The 23,276-nt window shown below is 35.3% G+C and overlaps 1 protein-coding gene across 1 annotated transcript in view; it reads left to right on the top strand.

Moving 5' to 3' along the window:
• The window catches only part of STT3B (STT3 oligosaccharyltransferase complex catalytic subunit B), a 51,247-nt gene that overhangs the window by 20,516 nt on the left and 7,455 nt on the right, over window positions 1-23,276 (top strand). The window contains exons 2-12 of the mRNA XM_015617799.3: window positions 2,054-2,162; window positions 3,913-4,200; window positions 5,865-5,930; window positions 9,589-9,688; window positions 14,174-14,272; window positions 15,743-15,889; window positions 17,824-17,872; window positions 19,374-19,528; window positions 21,162-21,373; window positions 21,464-21,651; window positions 22,157-22,328. Of these exons, the coding sequence (XP_015473285.1) occupies window positions 2,054-2,162; window positions 3,913-4,200; window positions 5,865-5,930; window positions 9,589-9,688; window positions 14,174-14,272; window positions 15,743-15,889; window positions 17,824-17,872; window positions 19,374-19,528; window positions 21,162-21,373; window positions 21,464-21,651; window positions 22,157-22,328 (1,585 nt within the window). The remainder of the gene's footprint in view (window positions 1-2,053; window positions 2,163-3,912; window positions 4,201-5,864; window positions 5,931-9,588; window positions 9,689-14,173; window positions 14,273-15,742; window positions 15,890-17,823; window positions 17,873-19,373; window positions 19,529-21,161; window positions 21,374-21,463; window positions 21,652-22,156; window positions 22,329-23,276) is intronic.

Below are 23,276 nucleotides of genomic sequence, written 5' to 3' on the forward strand. Positions count from 1 at the left end.
ATCAGTCATTCTTCTGTAGCCTCTTTGAGTTTAAGGTATGATTTAAAAATCCAAAAGTAATCCATGTTAGTAAACATCTTTCTTGTTCCCTTTTTGAAGTTCTAGGATAACAGTACTGGGTGGGTTTTCAGTGTTTTCAGTCAAGTCTATTGCTGGATGGATTCTACATGTCCTGTGTAATATGAAGCTCCTGGTTTGTTATATACCATACTGCAGGAACTTGGCACTAAACAAATTAACAACAGACCTTGCTATACTAAGATAAGAGGCTAATTTTACAGGTACAGCATTTCAGAAATCACATTAGAGTTGACAGTTCAGAACTGGAGAATTAATTAATATTTAGAAATCCAGTCAAATGGGAATAGTTGTAGGCTTATTAAAAGCCAATGTCACATTGCTGTTTGAATCAAAGATTTCTAGGTCAGAATGACTGATGTTCGTGTGAATTTTCTTATATAAACATGACTAATGACTTTTGAAAGGCCACAGTTTTATCAGTGAATGTATCCTGTATAACTGCTCATTTAATAGATGTGTGTTCCTGAAAGTACTTCGCTCTTTGTTATTTACTTATTTTTAATATAATTTGATTGATTCTGTGATAGGTCAGACACTTGAAACATGCAAATTTGCTGACATCTGAACCTGAATTTCAGTTATTTTTGTTCTTCCTCTGTGTAGATGAAGAAATCTGCTCGTGACCTCAATATAGCTTTATTTCAGATATTACTTGTACTGATTAAACAATTAGGAACTTGATGGGGTTTGCAGTCATAAATGACCTTAGCTTTATTCTGTGGAAATGAATTGGTTCAAAGTAAACCTGTGATATTTTGGGAATCCTAGATATGCAAAAGAATTTGATTTAGTTTAACAATTTTTGTTAGAAGGGATGCATATTTCTGATATAAGGTGATACTTCCATGAAGTAAAAATAAAAACACACACAAACTTCTCTAGGCTTGAATTCTAGCAATGTCTTTGGAAGTGTTTCCTGATGGTTTTCCCATCTAACCTTCTGTCTGTTTCAGTATTCAATTTAGTCATCTGAACTTCTACTTAACTAATGAATAAAATCTTTAATATTTCTTTAACTAATGAGTTTCATGTAGTTAACTGAAATTCAATTAGAATTTAAGGCTTTGTTAATATTGCTTGTTTCAGAAGCTGTGTTCACCTAGGATTTTCTCTACCTAAACTTTCTGTACAAAACTTCACATTCTCAATATCTGTAGCCTTTTTAGCCTGGCCTTTGAACGAATGATCACGAAAGTTGCTGTTTTAGGATAACATGCACTGTAGTGCTTCTTGCAGCCTGATACCTAATTTCAAGAACTAATGGACATTTTAATAGTTAAAAAATTTTGTTATCAGATGTTTGAGATACTTTGTGCCAGGAGGGTAGAAGATGGATGCCTTAATAGCAGTCTGTTGATGTTTTTTAATGGTTTTTATTCAGTGTGGAAGACTGAGCTGAAGGTGTGCATGAGAGATCTTTTGTTGTACAAGAAATTCTCTGCAGCAGAAAATGTACAAACTTTGAAGATGAAACTTCATCTACAGAGGTTCTACATTGTGTAAATTCTTACTGATTGAAAGAAGCCCATTAGTTAGGTATTGTGAACAAACAGACTGATTCTTGTTGCCTGTTATTGAATGAGTCGCCTGTCAATTTTACATGAAGTAGGGTAGCAGCAAATGTAGCATGTAGCTATCCTGTCTCAGAATGGAAGTCTTGCATTGACTGCATGTGATAGACTATTTGAAAATGAGTAGTTTTAGAAAGGAATAAAAAAAATAACCAGTGTTTATCAAAGTGAAAGAAAGTCTTTTAATGCTTACACATAAAAATGAACTCACTAAAAACTATCAGCTGTCGTCTGGTATATGCACTGGCTGTAGAAGTGAAGAGACTATAGTTGTTAGTATCTGAGAACTTATTAATTTACTTTAAAACTCTGCAGATTTAGAGAGGACCACTGTACTTATATAGTAAATGAGATGCTAAAGTTCTTGATTTTTGTCTTATCCTTCTTCTTTTTCTTTCTAGGTTTAACTATAGATCAACACATCATCTTGCATCTCATGGGTTTTATGAATTTTTAAATTGGTTTGATGAAAGAGCATGGTATCCACTAGGAAGAATAGTAGGTGGAACTGTAAGTATTGTAATAATACATTTATTAAAATAAAATAAATTTAATAATTAAAAATAATGATGGCTTTTCAGGAAGATGGCTTTTCAGGAAGTTTTTTTTAACTTTCAATACAAATTTGACATTGATGAAAGGAGAATCTTAATAAAATACGCTTTTAATTGTCAAATTGCTGCAGAGGGAATATTGAGATGTTTTTAATTTTTAGTTGCAGAAACTAAGTCAACATGCCTTAGTCTTTATCCAATAGCACATTGTGACCAAGAAATACGGATCTTCTTGCATATGAAATTCTAATAGTAACAAATAAGGGTATTATGACTCCTGCAATTTTGTATATGAAATCAAAAAAAGAAAAGCATTTTTAAAAAAAAAGGTTTTTTTAAACTCATTACCTAAATCTCTTAAGGTACAAGTTTTAATCCAATGATGTGTGCTGAGTAGACTTCATGTATGTACGGAAAAAAGTTAGGATTTCACTGGGAGAAGACCTTGTGAAATTAGATCAGTGTGACATCTGTATGAAGCATCAGGACTAGTTAAGATTGATATCAATGCAAGTAACGAGACAATAAAGGTGTACAAAACAATATTATCAAATCAGAATGCAAAAATAATTCATTGGAATAGCTTTAGTAACACTAAGTGATGCAGTCTTATGTTTCTTAATGTGTGAAAGTTCATTAAAGCTTTTTAATGATCGTACATACCACTTAAAGGCATTTACAAGTTTTTTGCAGCAGTTAGATCACCATTTGTTTTAGTATCTTAGAGATACTGCACACTCTTTATGCAGCATGTAAGTGTGTGTTTTCCATACCTGTCTTAAACAAAATAAAACCTCTTAGGAAAAAGAACTGAAGTACATGCAGGGGAATGTTCAGTCCTCTGTTAATTTAATTTAGTACAATGCCCTTCTTAGTTTTTGAAAGAAACTAAGGCAGGTGAAGTACATATTAACTTTTCTAGGTTGTATTGATTTTTCTAATGTTGATAAATGTGGGAGGGTAGAATTCCTATTAAGAATATTCTAAAGTTCTCCACTGTTCTATGGTGGATTCAATAGATTTGTGTAAGCCTGTGCTACCTTTCCTGGAGCACATCTTAATTCAGTTTTACAAGACTTTATTTTAATCCTTCATATTCAAAGTTGTCTGTAGATACCTAGCAAAAATATAGTACTCAATCGACTGGCCATCAACTTTTCAATTTCAAAAAATTAAATCTTACTGAAGTACATTTTCTTTCCCCATTGTTACCAAGAAGTAAAAGAATAGCATGGTGTATTTTAAAGGAGAATGGATATCACTGAGAAATTTTGGGTTTCTTCTTTATGTCTTAGGATTTTGGGTTTTTGTTTGTTTTTTTTTTGTCCTTTAAACTGATAGGTGGCCTGAAAATCTCATGCAGATTTTGATTTGTGCTTCCATACCTTAATGATGAATTATTTTCATTATATGATAAATGGTCAAGCAAAATGGGATATTATCTGTATGCTGCTGGTTCATTTATGAAGTAGATTATATGTTATTGTTAGCATTTGGATAAAATTAAAGGAGACTAGGGTATTCAGTTGTGTTGTCAAAACATGATTAAAGTAATACAAAAATTATTCTATTAGCTTATGCTAATACTGCTTATATCAGCTTAAAAATTACTGTTTCATTGCAAGTTCTATGTAAACAAGCCTACCATGATAGTTTTCTGTAATTACCTAGTGTTTTGGTTTGTTCTGTTTTTTATCTCCATGTAGGTATACCCAGGACTGATGGTGACAGCAGGCCTTATACATTGGATTTTAAATATGCTTAATGTGACAGTCCATATAAGAGATGTATGTGTGTTTCTAGCACCAGTTTTCAGCGGCCTTACAGCTATTTCTACTTTCCTGCTCACCAGAGAACTGTGGAACCAGGGAGCAGGGCTTTTAGCTGCCTGTTTTATTGCCATAGTTCCAGGTTACATATCCCGATCAGTAGCAGGATCATTTGACAATGAAGGCATAGCTATTTTTGCACTGCAGTTCACATACTATTTATGGGTAAGTAATTGCTGAGTCTTTTGCTTTGGAAAGGTTTTTTGGGTCCTCCTCCAACCAAATGAGTGATTTTCTTAGAATCCATTGAATTCTTATTTTCCTCCCTCTCATTCCTCTTCCCCTTGGCTCTTGATTAGGCAAGAATTGAGAAGTCACATGATCTGAACCACTCCATAATCATTCTCTTCCGTTTGCTGTGTAAAAGCACAGTTCCACTGAAGTATGTGTGTCCTGTAGTAGTAATAAAAATGATAAGTCTATAAATTTAAAGCAAACAGAGGGGTTGTTTGTTTTTTGGTTTGGAGGTATTAGTATTGTGTGCATCAAATGTTAGCCTCCTTATATAGCTGGTGAAAAGCAGTAGGCTCTGAATATGAAGCCTTGAATTGTCTTCTAGAAATACTTTTGACTGTATGGAGGGTCTGGGCTTTAAATTAAGTATCCAAATTAAATAGGCAAAGCTGTCTGGAGTCATATATTAATGTTACTTGTGTGTTAAAAAAAAAGTCATATGTCTTTTAATTTGCCTGCTTACTAAAGCAACATGTCAGCTTCTCCTTAATCTGTGTAGAATTACATCTGTAAGGTAGTTTTGCAGGAAGGAGTTTAGGGAAGCTGGAGTTTTTCTGGATTGTTGAACCGACTTTGGAAGTAACAAAAGTAGCATAACTATATTATTACTTCAGCACAGACACCATAGGGTGCTGTCTCTTGTGTGTTCTGGAATGCATGTACTTTTCATTAGAGTGACTCCATGTAACTACATGGTCACTAGGACGTTCTCCATAGTTTTGTCAAGCATTCTGGTTTCCATAAGCAGACGCATATTCACAAATGGTTTGGCTTTAGAATATTTCAAACTTGGGATATAGTTGGTAGTAATATAATGGAAGAGTCATTTTTTTCATGACTGAGTGACTGGTGTTACTTAAATGCAGGTTTTTTTAAATCTGGTTTTAGAATGAGCTGCAGCTGGGAAGGTGTGCTGTGTTTGATAATAACAGAATCAACCTAGGTTCTTACTTTAGAGTAACTGAGATATGGATAGCGGTTACCTGTTCTCATGGAATTCATATTTAACTAAGTAATGTTTGCATGAACTCTTGTAGAATCAAATACATTTTATTGACAACTTTTTAGCTTTTTTTATTGTCCATTCTAGATTCCTGTTCTCCCTCACAGTCACCCCCATCAGTTTCAGACAAATTCATAATCCTTGGGCAGTTTCTGGATCCTGCTAAATCTTTAGTAGTATCTGGATGCTCTCATTAACCTTAAGTGAGTTTTTGAAAGTACATAATAGCTCTTTTGTCTGTAATGGCAGAGTTGGGTCGGATGCCAGATGAATTAAAGCATGGATGGTCTTCACTTGGAATTATAGTGCTCTAACATCTCAGAGAAAGTAGCACAGAGACATTGCAATTACCTTTCTACATCAGGTCATAAGGCAGAGAGTTGGATTGTATGCTTTTGCTAGAGAAATAGACCTAACCTCCTTTTGTGTGTGAAAGAATTGCATTTGTGTTACGATTTTATGGACGTCAGTTCAGAAGCATAGAATGTAACTTGATGCAGGCTAAAGAAGTTCTCTTGACAATTGTTTCAGAATGAAACTTTAGAGTATTGTCCAGGATTTGTCATTCATAAATACTTGGCTATTTTTCCAGGTGAAGTCTGTGAAAACTGGGTCAGTCTTTTGGACAATCTGCTGCTGTCTATCCTACTTTTACATGGTAAGGCTTGTATGTGTGTGTGTGTGTATATATATATATGTATATATAAAATAGCTAAATTATTTGAGTAGTTTATATAATCTGTGGATTATATGTTATTATATTATATGTTGACAAAGAAGAGAAGAAAGATATTTTCATCCTTGTTGGAGTCGTAATATAAAATTGTTGCTTTGTATTTATATTAAAACCTTAAATATATGACTAAACAACATGATATGTAAAGATAAAGTATTTAAATCAACATAATTAAAGCAATTTTTGGAAAAAAATTGAAATATTTTGAAAAAATATTTTGAAATAAGTTGAAAAACTTTACTTACAAATTTTTCCTGTGCTGTGAGTAGGTGCTTTGATTTGGTTGGATTTGTATTTGGGTACAGGCAAATGAAGGTATAATTTTGATATTTGTGTCTGTGTGTCATTACTAAAATGCAGTAATAATCAGAACATTTAGAATGTAAGGACAAAGTTACATTTTTATAATTTTGAAAGCTATTTCTATGGGTATAATTATGGCATATAGTGAAGCTTACCACCAGAACTGATGAATGACTTCAGTGTCATAATAAATGATCATAAATGCCCTTTTCATTCTTGATCTATGAAAATGGAGGCTATTGCAGAGATTTTCCTAAGGGCTGACAGAGGGGGAAACAGTAGTAAAAATGGGGAGATAAAAGTAATAGAAAAATTGAGGGAATTGGTTTTCCCACTCCATCTTCTGGAACCTTAGACTTGAAGAATTGTCCTGTTTGAATCAAGCATCTTTTTTTTCCCCCCCTAACTGATAGACATTTTGTGGCTGTATGAAAAACAAATTATCCTCAAAGTAGTCAGTGGTGGGACAGCCAGGCTAATTGCTTGGTGACAGTTAAGATTGAGATCTCAAATAACTGCTTTTCTACCATCAGGTAACTAACTAGGTTTGCAAGAACGAGGAAATTCTGGATTGGTTTATGTGCCTTAAGGTTAATTCAAAGGTTGTCTGGATGCTGTGTAGGTTTCCTCTAGCTTTAATGTCCATTTGGTTTCCTGGGAGACTTTTGCAGTTAATATAGGAAATAATAGCCTCGTGTTTGCAACCGAAGAGGCTAAGATAGCTATTTCTTGTTAGGAGTACATTTATTTCATTCCATTTCTTCTCCTTTTTGCCACATTGCTTAATAGAGAACCACTACTTTATACACAGCATGGCTGTTTATATAGCATTATAGTGAAAAGGTCCTATAGCTTTGGTAGATGTTTAAGTGCAGTACAAAAGCTGCAAGTAAGTTTTTGAATTTATATAACACAGTATTTTATTATTTTGTACCAGTTTATTGGTAAGATTCTCTAAAGGTGCTTTCATAAACATATAGTTAACAAATACAATACTTGTACAATATTACCGCTAAAATGTCACACAATAACAGGTTCTTACCATCTTGGTGTGTGGGATTGTATGTGAGAATATGTGATTGTGTGTGCTCATGGTATCAGAACTTAAGACTCAATGTTGTCACAACAGTCAATCCTTGAATGTAAATGGGGGGTGAAGTTATTTTCCTTTCAAGTTGTATCAGCTCATGAAAGGTTCAGATTCATCTGTAGTTTAGCTTCAAATCTCAGAGGTTAGATGGTAGAATTTTATTGCTTGTACCTCCTTCATCCCACATAGGTGATGGCTTTCCCTCCATTGTATTTACCTTTTGGAAAGAATTTTGTGGAACTGCCCTTCTAGATATTTTGCTTGAGTAGATTTTTAGGACAAAGCATAATTGTACTATTTGTTACATTTGTAATAATTTGTCTTTCTCTGATGTAATTAGGTGTTTTCAGTGTAAGTTGGAAGTTAAATCACAATTTTGAGGTAGTAGGAGTCAGTCCTTGAAAGGGAAGTTTGGAGAACAGCTTGAAAGGCGAATGGATATTGCATTAACTGAGAAATCTTTCCTGATAACTAAATCTTCCTTATAACATATACCTAACTCACTGGTAATTTGACTCATAACCTTGCATTGCATTCAATATAGAGAAGGGTGTTTCTCCTAGGAATTGTATTTTTACTTTTATTTTACTTCATCAGCTTCAGCTTCATACGGCTTTTCATGACAGGGAGGTAAAATAAAAGAAAACTTTACATTGAAGCAAACCTGTAGGAGTAAGAGTGGAGACATGCTCTTTTTGCCAATCTGTGAGGATGCCTCAGTTCCATTTGAAAAGTTCCAAAGTGCATCTTTGGTATAATTTTCAGTGCTTAGATTTGGGTTCATATTTTGATAATTAGGAATGCAGGTCCCTGGTCCATACAAACTGGGACCTTCTTCAGTCAAACCTTTCCCTGAATTTGACAGTTCTATTTGCATGTTTGAACTCTATTCTATCTTACCTGTCTTCATGAAGTGTTTTCTCCCATTAAAGAAACTTACCTGTATAAACCATGATACTTCATACAAGTGATTAAGCAATAGGATTTTGATAATCTGAAGTAAGTTACTAGAAAACTTAGATTATTTTATTCTACTTGTTTCTCATTGTCTGAATTGCTTACCATAAATTTTGAAATGCTGGGGTTTGTAGTATTAGTGTCAAAAGACAGTAATACTTGGCCTCATGGTTTTTTTAGAATCTGTTCTATAGAGCATAGTAATTTGGGTTTCTTTTGGGATTCTAGGGCTTTAAAAATAGCTACATGAATCTAAACCCTAAAGTACAATTAAAGTGAAAACCACATTAGCTATTGCATGCTAAAAATGAAGATCTAGGGTAGGCATGGTGCATATGGGAGAAGTCTAGACTGTAATTTGACAAGAGGACGTGTCAAAATACGGATTGTCTAGTCAATATGAGCCCTTCTAAATATGTTAGAAATTTAGATAACACGTTGTAATCATAGCTCATTAAATCCTTACCTAAACCAGCAATCAGTGATCCGTTAATAACACTGTAGTGTTTCAGTTTTAAGTACACTATAGCAGTCCTTCTCAGCTACTCTTGTTGCCACAGGTTTGCAATGTCTATAGTGTTTTTGTATAGCATTCCACAGTGCTCAGTCCTGCTTTCATGTACATCCATATTCTTCCTTTTGTTTATTTCCTTACACTGCAACCTGTGTTGGCTGCTCTCGTCCTGGAGTTCTGCTCCTGGAGGTGTACCTTGCTCCCTTTCCCCTTTCTACTTGGAGATAATGTTCTCTGTCCTCTGCAAAAAGTGCATGGTGCTAAATTTGTTGAAAGAAAGTTTTGGATCCTACATGAGATCACAGAATATCCTGAATTGGAAGGGACCCATAAATATCATCAAAGTCCAACTCATGGCCCTAGAGATCCTACCACTGCCTTGTGTTGCAGCCTTCACCATTGGGAAAAGCCTCCAGCATCACATTCTTGTTTACCAGTATGACAGATGAGCTTGGAAGGAGGAGATCCAGGAAGGGTAGCCTAGGAAATCCATCAGCCCATTTCAAATACCTCTGATATGTGGGCTTTTGTGGTGGTTTGTTTTTCTTTTATTATATATATTGAGAAGGATTCTGATATTAGTAGTAGTTCTGACTGCTTGTGTACATGGGCTTTGTGTTTTCTTGTTAGATCGTCAAGATGTACAAATCCAGCATGGGCTGTCCTAAGAATTTGCAGATATTTTCAGATCTAATTTTCTGTTCCATTTGTCATAGGTCTCTGCATGGGGTGGTTATGTTTTCATCATCAACCTTATTCCACTGCATGTGTTTGTTCTGTTGCTGATGCAGAGATACAGCAGGAGGGTCTACATTGGTAAGTTCTGTTCATTGCAAAGTCATTCTCAAATACTTAAACATGAGATACAAAATTATTGTACTGATGTGTTTTGTATCAAGTGGGTGTTAAGTAATTGCATATCAGATTGAGCTGTTTTAATTTGAGTTCTGATTATAGTCAGTTATTTTCTACAACATGGAAATAAGGAGTTGAAACATACTCACACTTCCAAAATTTTGTATATGTAGCTGCTAATTAGTTTTCTCCTTTCTAGTGCATGGAAAAAAATGATCTAAAAGAATCCTGTTAATATATTTTAAATCTACATTACATGTGTGCCTTTAATAATATTTTATATTTTTTTCTTTTCCAAGTATATAAAACAATTGGTCTTTTTAGTCATACAGCAGAGATTATGCAAACATGTAGATAAAGACACAGGAAGTTTTAAGCAGCCATGTAAGTTTTAGATGACTGAGACAATGTGTGCACTGTAAGAGTCGGTCCACTCGATGGGAATCCTTAAAATTTTATTGGATTAATTGGTCCACCTTTCTTCCATTTTCAGGAATGTGTGAATAGGGATCCTGGGAGCCTAACTTTTTTATTGATTTGCCTGACATTTAAATACTGTGTAAACTGGTTTTACTGACACTTTACCAATAAAATCAGTTGGCCATGATGTAGGCATGTGAATGGAATAATTAGTAAGCAATACAGGTATTCAGAGATTTAGAAGTTAGCTGGAACACTTTTCATTTACCTTTACCATAGGTAGGTGGAGAACATAATGTGAACTGAAGCGTAATCACAAGGTGTTTCATATTTGTAAATATATTTTCATTCCTCATTTTAATACTGTTTTATCTTTGTGTTTTTAATTATTTTAATATTTTTTTCTATTCCCTGCTAGAGAAATTACTGTATGTACATATATATGAACCATTATATACCACAATAATTGCTCAATTTACTGAAGTGCAGTTTTGAATTTTTGTTATCAAAACTATAAGTACTGTTTCCATACTCCTCTGTTACCCTATGTAATTGAGAATTGGAAATTCATTAAAATTTAAAAAAGAGAGAAAGAAAAACTCTAACCCATCTTTAATTTTTAATGTTAATATTACTTAACTTCTTCATTAACTACTTCTTCCTAACTTAAGGGGAAAGCAATTTATCTTGTTCCCTTTTATAATTGTTTCATTGAATATTTTCATTTTCTGATTTCTGTGAATTAGGCAAGAGAAAATGAAATCAACTAATTATAAAATCCTGAAGCAATATGGTGGCCAGAAACAATAAAGAATAAGTGCTCCTACTTTTTCAGCTTTAACTTAACTAGTCTTTGAACTCACATGGGGAAAACAGTACTGCATGTTCATAGGAATTAAAGGGTCTGGCAGATGTTTGTTTTGCAAATAGCTACAGTGTTTTGAGATGTTATTGCCCTTCAGCAGTGAGGGATATGTGCTGCCATGGAGTTGTCAGAATGAAAATGTGATCACTGCTCTGCTGTTTCATTGCAACTGCTGTCTCAATTTAAGCTTTCATAGGAAGCCCTAGAGAAGTCTGTACATCTCACATTACTATGTCATTTCTAGGTTTGTTTAACAGGATGTTTTTGTAAAACAGGTAAGAATGTTCAAGCACTTCTGAGAGGAAATTCAAGTGTGCTTCACCTCCAAACTATTCATATATGGAGAAGAGTTTACAAAAGCTCCTTGAAGCAGGGAGAATAAAGATATTCTGGGAGTTTCTGTTGCAACTGCTACTGTGTCTGCAGCAGTCTCATAATTCTTAAACTACTCACAAGCAGCTAAAACTTTTGAAAAATATTGTTATCTGACAATTGCTAGTAAAATCTACATTTGTTTTTACTATTATGGAGAATTTTGAGGGTTTTAATCTCTAGATCAGTTGTTTAAATTTATTTCAAGCTAGCATGAGCCATTTTATAAAGGCTGTTAAATTTAATCCAACATAACAAAGGTAGAGACCATTATTTGGCAGAACCAAATTATTTTTAAATAGTGGTGGTTTCCTGGTATATATTTCTCATAAGAGTGTTCATACACCAAAGAATGGAGCATGACTGATATATCTGGGAATGCAGTTCAGAATCATGTAATGAGTAAAAATTTTCAGAATGTGAAGGGTTTTCCAATTTTAAAGTATTTTAGGGCTGGAAGGCAGATGACTTTATTAGCCAGATAACTTCTGACCGATTTGGCATCAATAGTGATGATGCTACCTCCATTTGAAAGCTCAAACTGTGCTTTTATTTTTTCATCTTCACATTGGTCAGTGCCTTTCATTCAGATCCTCTAGTTTAATCATTATGAACAAGCTAATTCCAGTGTATTAGCAGAGAGGTGAAAACCTCTTTATTCAGATACAGAAACCATTGATACTATTTTCTATTATTATAGTCTCTCTAGTTTCTCATGTGTTTCAAAAATAAATGGTTTTACACTTGGAAGGGTATATATTTATGTTATGCTTGCACACTTCAGTTTTATAGTTTTTCATACCATTTTTTTAGGTTTTGTATAATTATCAGGATATTAATAAAACACTTGAGGATCTTCCAGAATTTAAAACTTCATTTCAGTAATTCCTTGTTATATGTCTTGGATTTTATCATTCAAACAGTGAACAGGCATATATTTATATCAACTGCTTCAGTAGTCTAAAATTTCAGATTGAGTGTTTATTTCTGGTGATTGTAGTCCATTAATTGAAAATATGTGGCCAATGATATGATTATACTCTCTGGAGAAGCTTTCCAGCAGGTCTTTCTTGTGTTTGTGTGGTGTACTGCAAATTAAATTCTTTTTAAAATCACTTTATTCACAGTAGGTCAGAATGGTTTTGTTCTGGAGTTGGTCAAAGTTACAACCATAAGAACAGCATGAATCAAAATTAACTCCTTGTTTTTGCAAAGACTGTGCAAACTGTAGAATATAAAGGAACATGAAAAGTTTGTGATGATATATCATCTTGATGTTTCTACCTTCCTAGAATTGTCATGTTGTGTAAATTACCTTTTTAAAAATATTTTCAGAACCAGGCAGTATGTAGCTTTTTGAGCACTTTGAGAAGTGGAAGTAAGGGATTGGGGTGGGGGTGGGCAGTGCACATAGCAAGTTTAGCAGTTGCAGGATTGGGCTTAAAAATTATGATTTACAGTAGTATAACAAATGTGAAATGTAGTGATTTATGCCAATCATTGAACTTCCACAGGATGGCAGTGTTGTAACGGTTGCTTGGTACAGTAAATGATTTATGTTGTAGTGAATTCTTCAAAAATTAAGCTTGCTACAGGAAAAATGCATTTCAGTGACTTAAGAAGGCATAGTTGAGTAGCTAGGCCAAGCTGTGCAATATAAGTGCTTCAAAGAATAGACCAAATGCTTGGAAATATCATCCCTGTCACTTCTGACTGGTTTGGAACTCAGTGCCCTGCGAGCATAATCCCTCAGTGAGACTTCATAGGTGCTATGGAAATGACACCCCAGCTCAATGATGCACTCCCCAGAATCCTCCTGATCTCCTGGAGGTTAGTAAAGGACTCTAAGAGAACAGGGATCTCTTCGTAAGATCCAGGCTATCTATAGCCAGATAATAGTGTAGGATTTGTAGAAGTTAAAAAAATCTGACAGGTGGGTTATTGCTGTTTGCCACTGAAAGAACAGAACTTCATTTGGACTGGTTGGTTGAGTACTTCAAATGTAATCAGTCTCGTGGCTTTTCAGATTTGATATTTTTATCTTTCCCTTCCATCTCTTTTTCACCCTGTAATATTGAGGACCAAAAACCCCATAAAGTATATGAATGTTAATGCATGTGCAATAAGAACTCAATAATAATAATAATGTTAATGTTAATATTAATATTAATGATGCTTTTGGCCTCTATTTTCCAGGGGGGTTATAAATCCCAAGGATTGATACATATCAATACATATGCTTAATATTGATTTTTTATTCTATTGTTCTGTTTCTTGCGTTCCCTCTGCTCTTGTGTTAAATAAAGAACAATGATGCCTGTTTGCATTTTCTAAAGAAGTAGTGGACTCTTATATGTTTTGCTTTTTTGAGGTCTGGTCCATTCAGTTTCTCCTCATATAGAAGCTTCCTATGTCACTTGTTATTTGAGAGCTCTTTTCACATCCATGGCTCTCAAAAACAGGATGGAAAGAGAACTTTTTTCAAGCTGGAGAATCTTAGATAAATGGCTTATTTTCCAAGGAGGAGAAAAAACAGTGCAATTAGAAAGAACATTACTCTGCTACATCCACTAAAATTAGTTGCAATAGACAGGTTTTTTTTTATCAAAGAAGAAAAAAAATAATTAGGATGACTGAAATATTTAGCATAGTGCCATTCTGTTTTGCTGTCAGTGAAGTCAGGGAAGAAGATGGACTTCTCTTTGAAGATGGAGCCAAAGCTTTTTCAAACGTGTATTAATTTTGTTCCCATCTTTCTCTTCCCCTCTCCTCATATTTTTGTCTTCTAGCATATAGCACTTTCTACATTGTGGGGTTAATATTATCGATGCAGATACCTTTTGTGGGATTTCAGCCAATTAGAACAAGTGAACACATGGCAGCTGCAGGTAAGAAAATGAAATGTCTGCATCCAACAGCCTGCTTATCACAGGAAAACCTCAAACACTTGCAGCTTTGTTACCTTGTAGTAGAAAAAACACAGGCTAACAAAGCAAATTGTTAAAGGAAGAGGTACAATTTTAGTGTCTGTTGGGAAGTTTTCTTTCCAGTTGACACATTATCTTTTTTTCCTGTGAGCTAAGGGAGGTAAAATGCTTCCACAAGACTGGATTAATTAGCATTCTGACAAGCACTTCACACATTGATAATCTCTGCTGGTTTGCAATACAATGTTGCCTTCACACATTGTACAGTTGAAACATTCCTTATTTGTAACACTTTTTTACTGAATGATGTGGTTTTATAGTCTTCTGAAATTTTTCAAAGCGGGCTAAATACAAATTACTTAAATTACTAATCAGGAGGGTGATTTTTAAATAACTGATTTCAATCTTGTTTGGGTTTTCTTGATTTCTTTAAGTTGATATTTCAGTAGTTATTGGCAAACAGACATCTTCATTTCTTGACAGCAATAACCTCTGCTAACATTGAGTTTAACTGCAAGCACTGTTTGATATAATTCAGTTTGTTATAGATTCCCCAGGTTTTTTCTTACATTTAGTCACTTACCAAAATGTATTAGGGACAGTGATGAGACCATCATTAAAGTTTAACACAAAAATACTTTCAAAATGGAGATTTGCAACAATCGGAATATGATGGAAAAATAAAAAAATTAGCAAGCCATATTTGGATTCTGAAGAATATTACATTTATTTAGTGAATAGAATTTCTGTCTTTCTCTAGGAGTTCAGAACTAGTGAATTTCATTATGTACTTCAAATTCTTTGTTAATTTGAAGAAAGATGATGCACTTTTGTTTTATATTATTCCTCTGCCAGCCAGCATTGGATTTTCACTTTTGAAAGAATTCATCAGTGAATTGATCTGATTATATACCGTGAAATGAAAAAATAACTGAAATACCATGTCCAAGTTCTGGGTTTAATGTTCAACTCTGACCAGCCTTTTTAAGAGTATCGGGTGTTCAGTTGGCTTAATACTTACTTGGTTTAGTTTTTTCTTTCATTAATTTCTCCTGTTTTATTCAGTAGCTTAGTTTGCATATATTGCTAATGTGTTAGCATTGTGTGTTGCCTGAAGTAGGTCTTAAGTTTTTACCACATCCAGCTAGGTATGTTAACCTGTATTCTTGCCATAATCAATGCAATCTGGTTTTCAGGTGATTCTGTCCTTTAGAATATTTTATCTCATTGGAAGTTCCTGTTTTTGCAAGAAAGTGTCATCCCTGTTATGTATTAAAGTTTGTTTCTCAGAAGATGATGTCTTACTACTTTCCAGATGTTAGGGTGTACCTTATGTTTATTTTTCCAATTCAAATATAGGCAAATATGCTGGGTTTTTTAACAGCTGTACTGCTTTTGAGCATTTAAACAAGTACTTTCCTCTTTCCATAGGTGTTTTTGCACTCCTGCAGGCTTATGCATTTTTGCAGTATCTGAGAGACAGATTAACAAAGCAAGAATTTCAGACATTGTTCTTCTTGGGTGTCTCACTAGCTGCTGGTACTGTATTCCTGAGTGTCATCTATTTGACATACACAGGTAAATAAATGTGAAACTCATTTACCTTTACAGCTTGTAAGCCAGATGATCAACATTTGGTTTAGCCTAAAGTAGTTGTTTCAACATTTTGGACTATTTAATAGCAGTTTTATTTTTGTAACTTATGATAGCATTATTCCAAAAGAATTCTTAGTATCTCTGTTTCAAAGCTTTTAAAACATGGTGGTTTGATTTGCTTTTCCATGCATAACTTAGCAAAGTTTTCAGACTGGCATATCAAAACAAAAATTGGCTTCTAATCTCAGCAGGCAGCCAAATACGTATTCTGTTGCAGTTCTTGGGAAGTGTTGATTTCATCTTCTGAAATTCAGTGATCAGTATCCCTGCTTCATCAGCTGGAACAGGCCTTGTTCCCTCAGCTTCCGACATGCTGTGCGATCCGGGTTCCTGACCACTTCACAGCACTCTGATCTCTCTCGATTTCCTTAATAATCCTCTTGCAGAAGAGGGTGCCCACATCTGGACCCTTTATCCTAGGTGCAGCATCTGGAAGAATGAGCTTCAGGTTTTGGACTGAAGTCCTGCCTGACACAAGGCATGTCAGCCACTCTTTTCAATTCAGCACTGTTCCTTTTGGCCTCTGGGATATTTTTACTTTCTGTGAGCCACCATCTGGACCCCCATCCACTGTGTACTACCTTGAGCTTATCAGGACAGCCAGTTTTCAACCAGTCAAATGGTCCATTTGTCCTGTCCATTCTTCTTCAGTTATAAATGAGCAATGAGGGCAACATTTATCAATGTATTTCAGGAGGCTGTGTTCCCTGGTCATTTCAGCAGCTCAGGTTACTGCCCTGTAGATTCCCACATACAACTTCCCACCTTGCCTAGAAGTGCAGCAGTAGCCAGGCACCAGGCACCCTTATCACCCAGGTGAAGATGGTGCATAGCTCTCATGTTGGCCAACTCTTCAGCACCCTCAGGTGAAGGCTGTCTACATCCAGAGAAAATCACAGCCAGTAGTTCCCTTTCTGCTGACAGCTCCTTCTTCATGAGCGTGCAGTGGATTGGGAGCAATGTTTTCAACTGAAGACAGAAGAGAAAACTATGTCTCAAATTAGAACATTAACCACAATATTTAAATGTATCTAAATATTTAGATACTAAACTAAACCCTTCAATCAGATTACACTAGTTTGGAATGTAAGATAGAGGGAAGACTTACTGACTTGTGCACAAAAAATGGGTAATAATGAAAGGATTTAACCCTCCCTTATTTCTCCTTGTCTGTATCTGACTTCAGGAGGAGCTGAAACACTTGCAAAGAAAGTGAAATAAAAATTTTAAAATCACCTAATAACTTCTAATAATAATTTATGTATTTAATTTAGAATTTTACTGTTTCTTTTCATCTTGTCATATTTGACTTACCTAAAAGCTTAGTTTTATAAAATAATATGTAAAGCTTATCAGCATGTCTAATAGCAGCTTTTATATACCATGCCACAAGTAGATTCACCAGGAGAGAAATAAGAGGAAACCAGCGTTTCATTTAGTGTTTGTGTTCTGACTATATTGTTCCCAGTTTCCTGCTCTGACATTTCAGAAAAATGAAATACTTTCTTATCAATTATGTTTTCTCATATTCCTTCACAGAGTATAGTTTGCTATCTGTCATATTATTTGAGAAATATTTAGTATTGCATTGCTTTGACTTTTGGAACTGTGCGTGTCTTGATACTCAGATTGTACTTAACAAGTACAATGTGATCCTGTAAGTGTGTTCTAAAACCAGCTTGCTTCATGGTTGGTAGATTTTATAGCCTGCCTAATGCAGTAGGTATGGTTCACATATATTACAAGTTCAATGAAAATTTCTTTGGGTTTGTGTTAAAACTCAAGGGAGTAGAAAAATTATTGCATTTAAAAACCTAGGCAGCAAAAAGGTTTTTCTTCCTCCTTCTCTTTTTCAGGTTATATTGCTCCTTGGAGTGGCAGATTTTATTCATTGTGGGACACTGGGTAAGTAAGGGTATAAGATTTATATATCAGTAGCATTTTACTGAAAACTAATAATCATTTACTCTCCTCATCCCCAAATCCATTTAGTATTTTAGTCAAGGAGAATCAGTTCTCTAAAGAGAGCATTTGTAGTAGTTGTTTCATGATCTTTACAACCATTTCACTAATTTCTCTATGAAATTTCTTGCTTCTTTGCAAGTCTTTGAATATGTAATGATACGTTTTTTCTATATGAAATGGTAGTGTGTATGTCAGCATAAAATAACTGAAAGCTCTTCCAACACTTCAGTACACATTTAAATATTACTAAGAGCCTTAGACTATTTTCACTGTGCAACATTGCACAAAATCACAAAAATGTTGCACATATGATCTTGCATGTTGCCTCTGTATTACGTTCATACATCTATTTTGTATATACAGATGTCTACTTTGAACAATTGTTCTATTAATGTCTGTTTTCACAGGTAAAAATCTTGTTAATCTTCTTTTTAGTTAACCTTTGAAAATACTATGTTGGATTCTTTAGTCAACCCAGAGAAAAGAAATTAAATGGAAAGTGAAAATACTTTAAAGTGAAATTCAGTTGGTAGATTTTTTTTTTAAGATTTGAAGCAAGGATAGAAAAACTTCAAACTTTGTGCAGTTCAGACTTTTTTTTTTCAGGCTCCAAAATCCAGCTCATACAGGATTCTGTCTCAGCTCTATAATAAATGTAGTAGAACAGATGTCACGTAAAGAAGCCTCAGATTTACTTGAGGAATATATAGATGCTGTTGTTCTTTGCCTGTCTGTATATATATAGAAATAGATATAGATATATATATACACAAAGTATCAAACTTTTGAGGGCTTGTCTACATTAGAAAAACATATTGTGTTAAAACACAGAACACAGTTTTGAATGAGAACTAGATCTCAGTGAAGAAAAGGACATATGCTTGATACCTCACCATTCAATCATGGTAGCACCCTAGATTAGGTCCATATGTATAGTTGTCTGTAATATAGAGCACAGTTTTGTCCTTGTCTGCACTGAGTGTTTGACATGTTGTTTAGATGACATGTGTTTGCAAGTGTAGACAAGGCCTGATTTTTTTCAGCATCTGAAAGAATGTGTATGCATCAGTAACTGATCTGGTATTTAATTCTGTAACTTTCTTTACTAAGTTAAGGTGCTTCCATAGCCGTGTGTTTTCATTTTGGTGAATTTGGCTTCATATTTAGCTGTAAACAAATGAAGCATCCATAATTTTCATTGTCTTAATTAGTATGGAAATAATTATTGTTTTAAATAACTGTACACCAAATGTTTCTTAGATACAGTAAGGTCTGGGGACTTCTTTGGTATAAGAATTTTATGAGATTTCTGCTGATTAGGGCATTTGCCATTTAAAATTGAAATGCTTCCTTTGAGATGAATTTCAGAATTCCTAATGTTTACAAGTTTTAATAATTTTATCTTTTCAAAATAATTTGAACTGAATTTTTTTTAAAAAAGGTATGCGAAAATTCACATCCCGATCATTGCCTCTGTGTCTGAGCATCAGCCTACAACATGGGTTTCCTTCTTTTTTGATCTGCATATTCTCGTGTGTACTTTCCCAGCAGGGCTGTGGTTCTGTATCAAAAACATCAATGATGAAAGAGTCTTTGGTAAGAGAAAATATTTTTAAATTTTTTTGAAAAATTTTGCCTTCAACTTGATTTTACTTTGGTTTTGTTCACTCAAAGCTGATATGTGGCTTCTTCTAAAATATGGTTTAAATGTATTTAAAGGTGGTCATTAAGAGTTTCCTGCATCCAGCAGTCTTTAAAACAGTCTATAGAAGTGCAGAGGTTGCTGAAATGGTGATGGAGTGTAGTCCCAGGAGGTGGGATGCAGTCATTTGTTGTGTTCAGTTCTGCAGCTAGAGTTGCATGTTCTAGCAGGGTACAGTTCCACAGTACAAGTCAGCCAGGAGAACAGCTCAGTGCAAAGGCAGGGTCCCCATTCTCTGGGTGTCTGGCACTCATCCCATCCCAAATGATTCAAAATACCTTTGCTTCCCAGGTTTTCTGCTATTTTAGTGAACACAATCTCTTGCTTTGGAACAAGTGCTAGATAAGGCACAAGCCAAAATGGAAGTACGGGGTCTCCCTATGTCAGTGACAAATTTTTTTTGTGCAAAGCTGTATTGTGAAAACCAGCTTCTGATTTTGAATGAGGCTTGTAAGCAGTTGTAACCCATATGGGGGAGTGAAGATCGCTCAGGTCTTGGACTTTTACAGGGACAGGAGGCTCCAGGCTAATTTAGCTGCCTCTTTGGCTACTGTGTATGGGCAGTAGGAATGTTTACTCTGAGGTAGTCTGTGCTGTGTGCCTTACAGTGAATGAGTGTCAAGACCAGTGCTGGGCAGCTTGCTTTCAGCCTCCTACTGAAGGCTGCTCCTTCCATTTAACACAGCATAAAGAGACCTATAAGTAAGGGTGCAGAGCCATACTCCCTCACCACAGTGTAGGAAATATTTACATGATGTAATCTGATAGATCAGTGTCCCTTGATCTCTGTGGCAGATCTTTCACAAGAGGATATTGTTAAACTGTAGCAGACAAGGAGTCTACCACAAGGAAACCACTATTGGATATTCCCACTTAGTGTATACAGGATTGATTAGGCTATTTTTCCTTTCCAATAAATGTGTTCTTAATGTTTTGTAGTATTCTGAAAATCTTGGTTTATGTTTTGTGGAAGACAAAGTGGAGGTAATACTGCTCAGGAATAGGGCTCACAATATCATGTTATTTATCTGTACAGAATTATAATGTAGACAAGCCCCCAATTTGTCCACAGGTACCTCTAACTGAAATCAGAATTTAATATTTACATGAAATTGTAACACTTCCTTTTGCTTTTTCAGTCCTAATGACTTGTTTGGTCTAGAGCTGACTTTTTTAATTGAATGAAGTTACCTGTAATTCCAGTAGTATTGTTGATGTGTAACATTAAATTTCACTAATAATATATCTTTTGACCCATTACTAATGAATATTGAAAATGGGGTTGTGTTATTGTTAACAGTTGTCAAAGTGAATTTCAGGAAGGGTTTGAGGCTTCAAAGGGATAAGCATTAATTCAGCCGTATGTCTGTAAATTGAAAAGTAATGAAATGCAAGATGCACACTCAAGCCTTTATACACACAGATGCTCAACCCACTTCCAGAAGCAGTTTTATGGAGTGCATGTACGTGTGCAGTCAGAGTGACTATTATTTTCTAAGTGTCACCATTAGATGTGTTTCCTTGCAGTTGCTCTGTATGCAATCAGCGCTGTTTACTTTGCTGGAGTGATGGTTCGCCTGATGCTCACTTTGACTCCAGTGGTCTGTATGCTGTCAGCAATTGCTTTCTCCAATGTCTTTGAGCGTTATTTGGGTGATGATATGAAGAGGGAAAATCCACCAATAGAAGACAGCAGTGATGAGGATGACAAAAGGAATCCTGGCAACCTGTATGATAAGGTGAGGGGAGAAAGCAAGAGTTAGAAAACTTGGGTTCCAATCTCAAGGATGATAGAATTTGCCATAACAGATACATTTGTGTTTGTTTAGGCAGGCAAAGTGAGGAAACATGTGTCTGAGCAGGAAAAAACAGAAGAAGGGCTGGGTCCCAATATCAAAAACATTGTGACTATGCTGATGCTGATGTTGTTGATGATGTTTGCTGTTCACTGTACTTGGGTAACCAGCAATGCATACTCCAGCCCCAGCGTGGTTCTCGCCTCCTATAACCATGATGGGTAAGTAAGGTCTACAGTCTGATGTGATTGAAGGACAAATGCCTTTTTAACTGCCATTGCATTAGTAATTTGCTTTACCTTCTTTAAATCACTGCTTATTATATAAAGAAATTGTGACCCGAATAAAAAATTATTCATACTCTAATTTTCAAAAAGATACAACATTTTCTGAAATATTTAATGAAATATATAAAAATAATCCTACCTAAAGCAAATAAAATTGATGGTTAAAAAAAAAGCCTTGGAGTCAACTGGGAAAACTTGTTTAAGAATATATATTTGACTGGAAATGCATTTAGTCACGTCTTCAAAAGCAGTTCTGCTTCTTGATATTCAGCTGTCAGAGAGTTCAAACTTACAACTGCTGGTGACAAAATCCCTCAAAGGTAGCTGAACTCATAAGAAAACCCAGATTCACAATTATTTGTAAACCCAGACTTACCGTGGTGCAGTTAATTTGTTGGTAGTTTTTGTACAGGTGCAAATAAAATGAACTGTTTTCCAGCACTCGGAACATCCTGGATGACTTCAGAGAAGCCTATTACTGGCTCAGACAGAACACAGACGAGCATGCCAGAGTGATGTCGTGGTGGGATTATGGGTATCAGATAGCAGGAATGGCCAACCGGACAACCCTGGTTGATAACAACACTTGGAACAACAGTCACATCGCCTTGGTAAGGCTGGCAGTTTTCTGTGGAGCAGAAACACCAAATTGTTTACACTGCAGTGCAGTATGAAGTTGCAGACATCTCTTAGGGTGATTGATATTAAGGAGAGATTGCATAGAGGGAGAAACACAAACATGGAAGGAACATACTTTTTTCATTTGTTAAAACTCAAGTACAGGGATCAATTTTGGTTCAGAGTTTTCATTTTGTTTACTTGAAGCTTCCAAAACTTCACTTCCACTTAAGTTTCTCTTCTTTTCTTTGGGGGAGGATAGACAGAACCTAAGGTAACCATTCCCCTTGGGATTATTGCTGTAACAGCTGGTACCTCTGCATTACTGGCCTCTCAAAATAAGGATCTTTGCATTTCAGCAGTGTCACTGCTGAGTGGATTTTTGAATGGCATTTGAAAACTAACCACATGACAAATTTTCAGGCTTCAGGGAACTCACAGGAAGTGATTGTTTATGACTAGCTGTGGAAGTGTAGCAGACTGAATGCAATTCTCTCTTCTCAAATTTGCAGATAGATAAAATGTCCGCACCTTTAATTGCTTTCACTTCTGAAGGATAAGTTTAAGCTTTGTACATGTGCTTAAGGCAGGGTGGTTAGCATTGCCTGCAGTTACAGGGCACCGCATCGGGCAACTTGTGCTGTGCAATGACTCACCATCAATCACATTTCTTCCCAGAATGTTTTGCTACAAGGGCAGAAGGGAGGGAAGGGCTCAAGAAATTAGGATAGTTTTTTGTGTTCTTTCTGTCTTGTCAGTATACAGAGTACAGCTGTTGGACCAGATCTGCCAAAAAGCAGTGTACAAAGCCAACAAATTAATGAAGCTGTGCTTTGAGCATAGTCTCCCAAAAAAAATGTGTACTGGGGGAAGAGAGATCGCACATCCACACTTTTTACAGGGCAGGAAACTCACATTCAGCTAGAAGCAAGCTTGGGAAA

Source organism: Parus major, chromosome 2 (assembly GCF_001522545.3).
Source record: "Parus major isolate Abel chromosome 2, Parus_major1.1, whole genome shotgun sequence".
NCBI lineage: Eukaryota > Metazoa > Chordata > Aves > Passeriformes > Paridae > Parus > Parus major.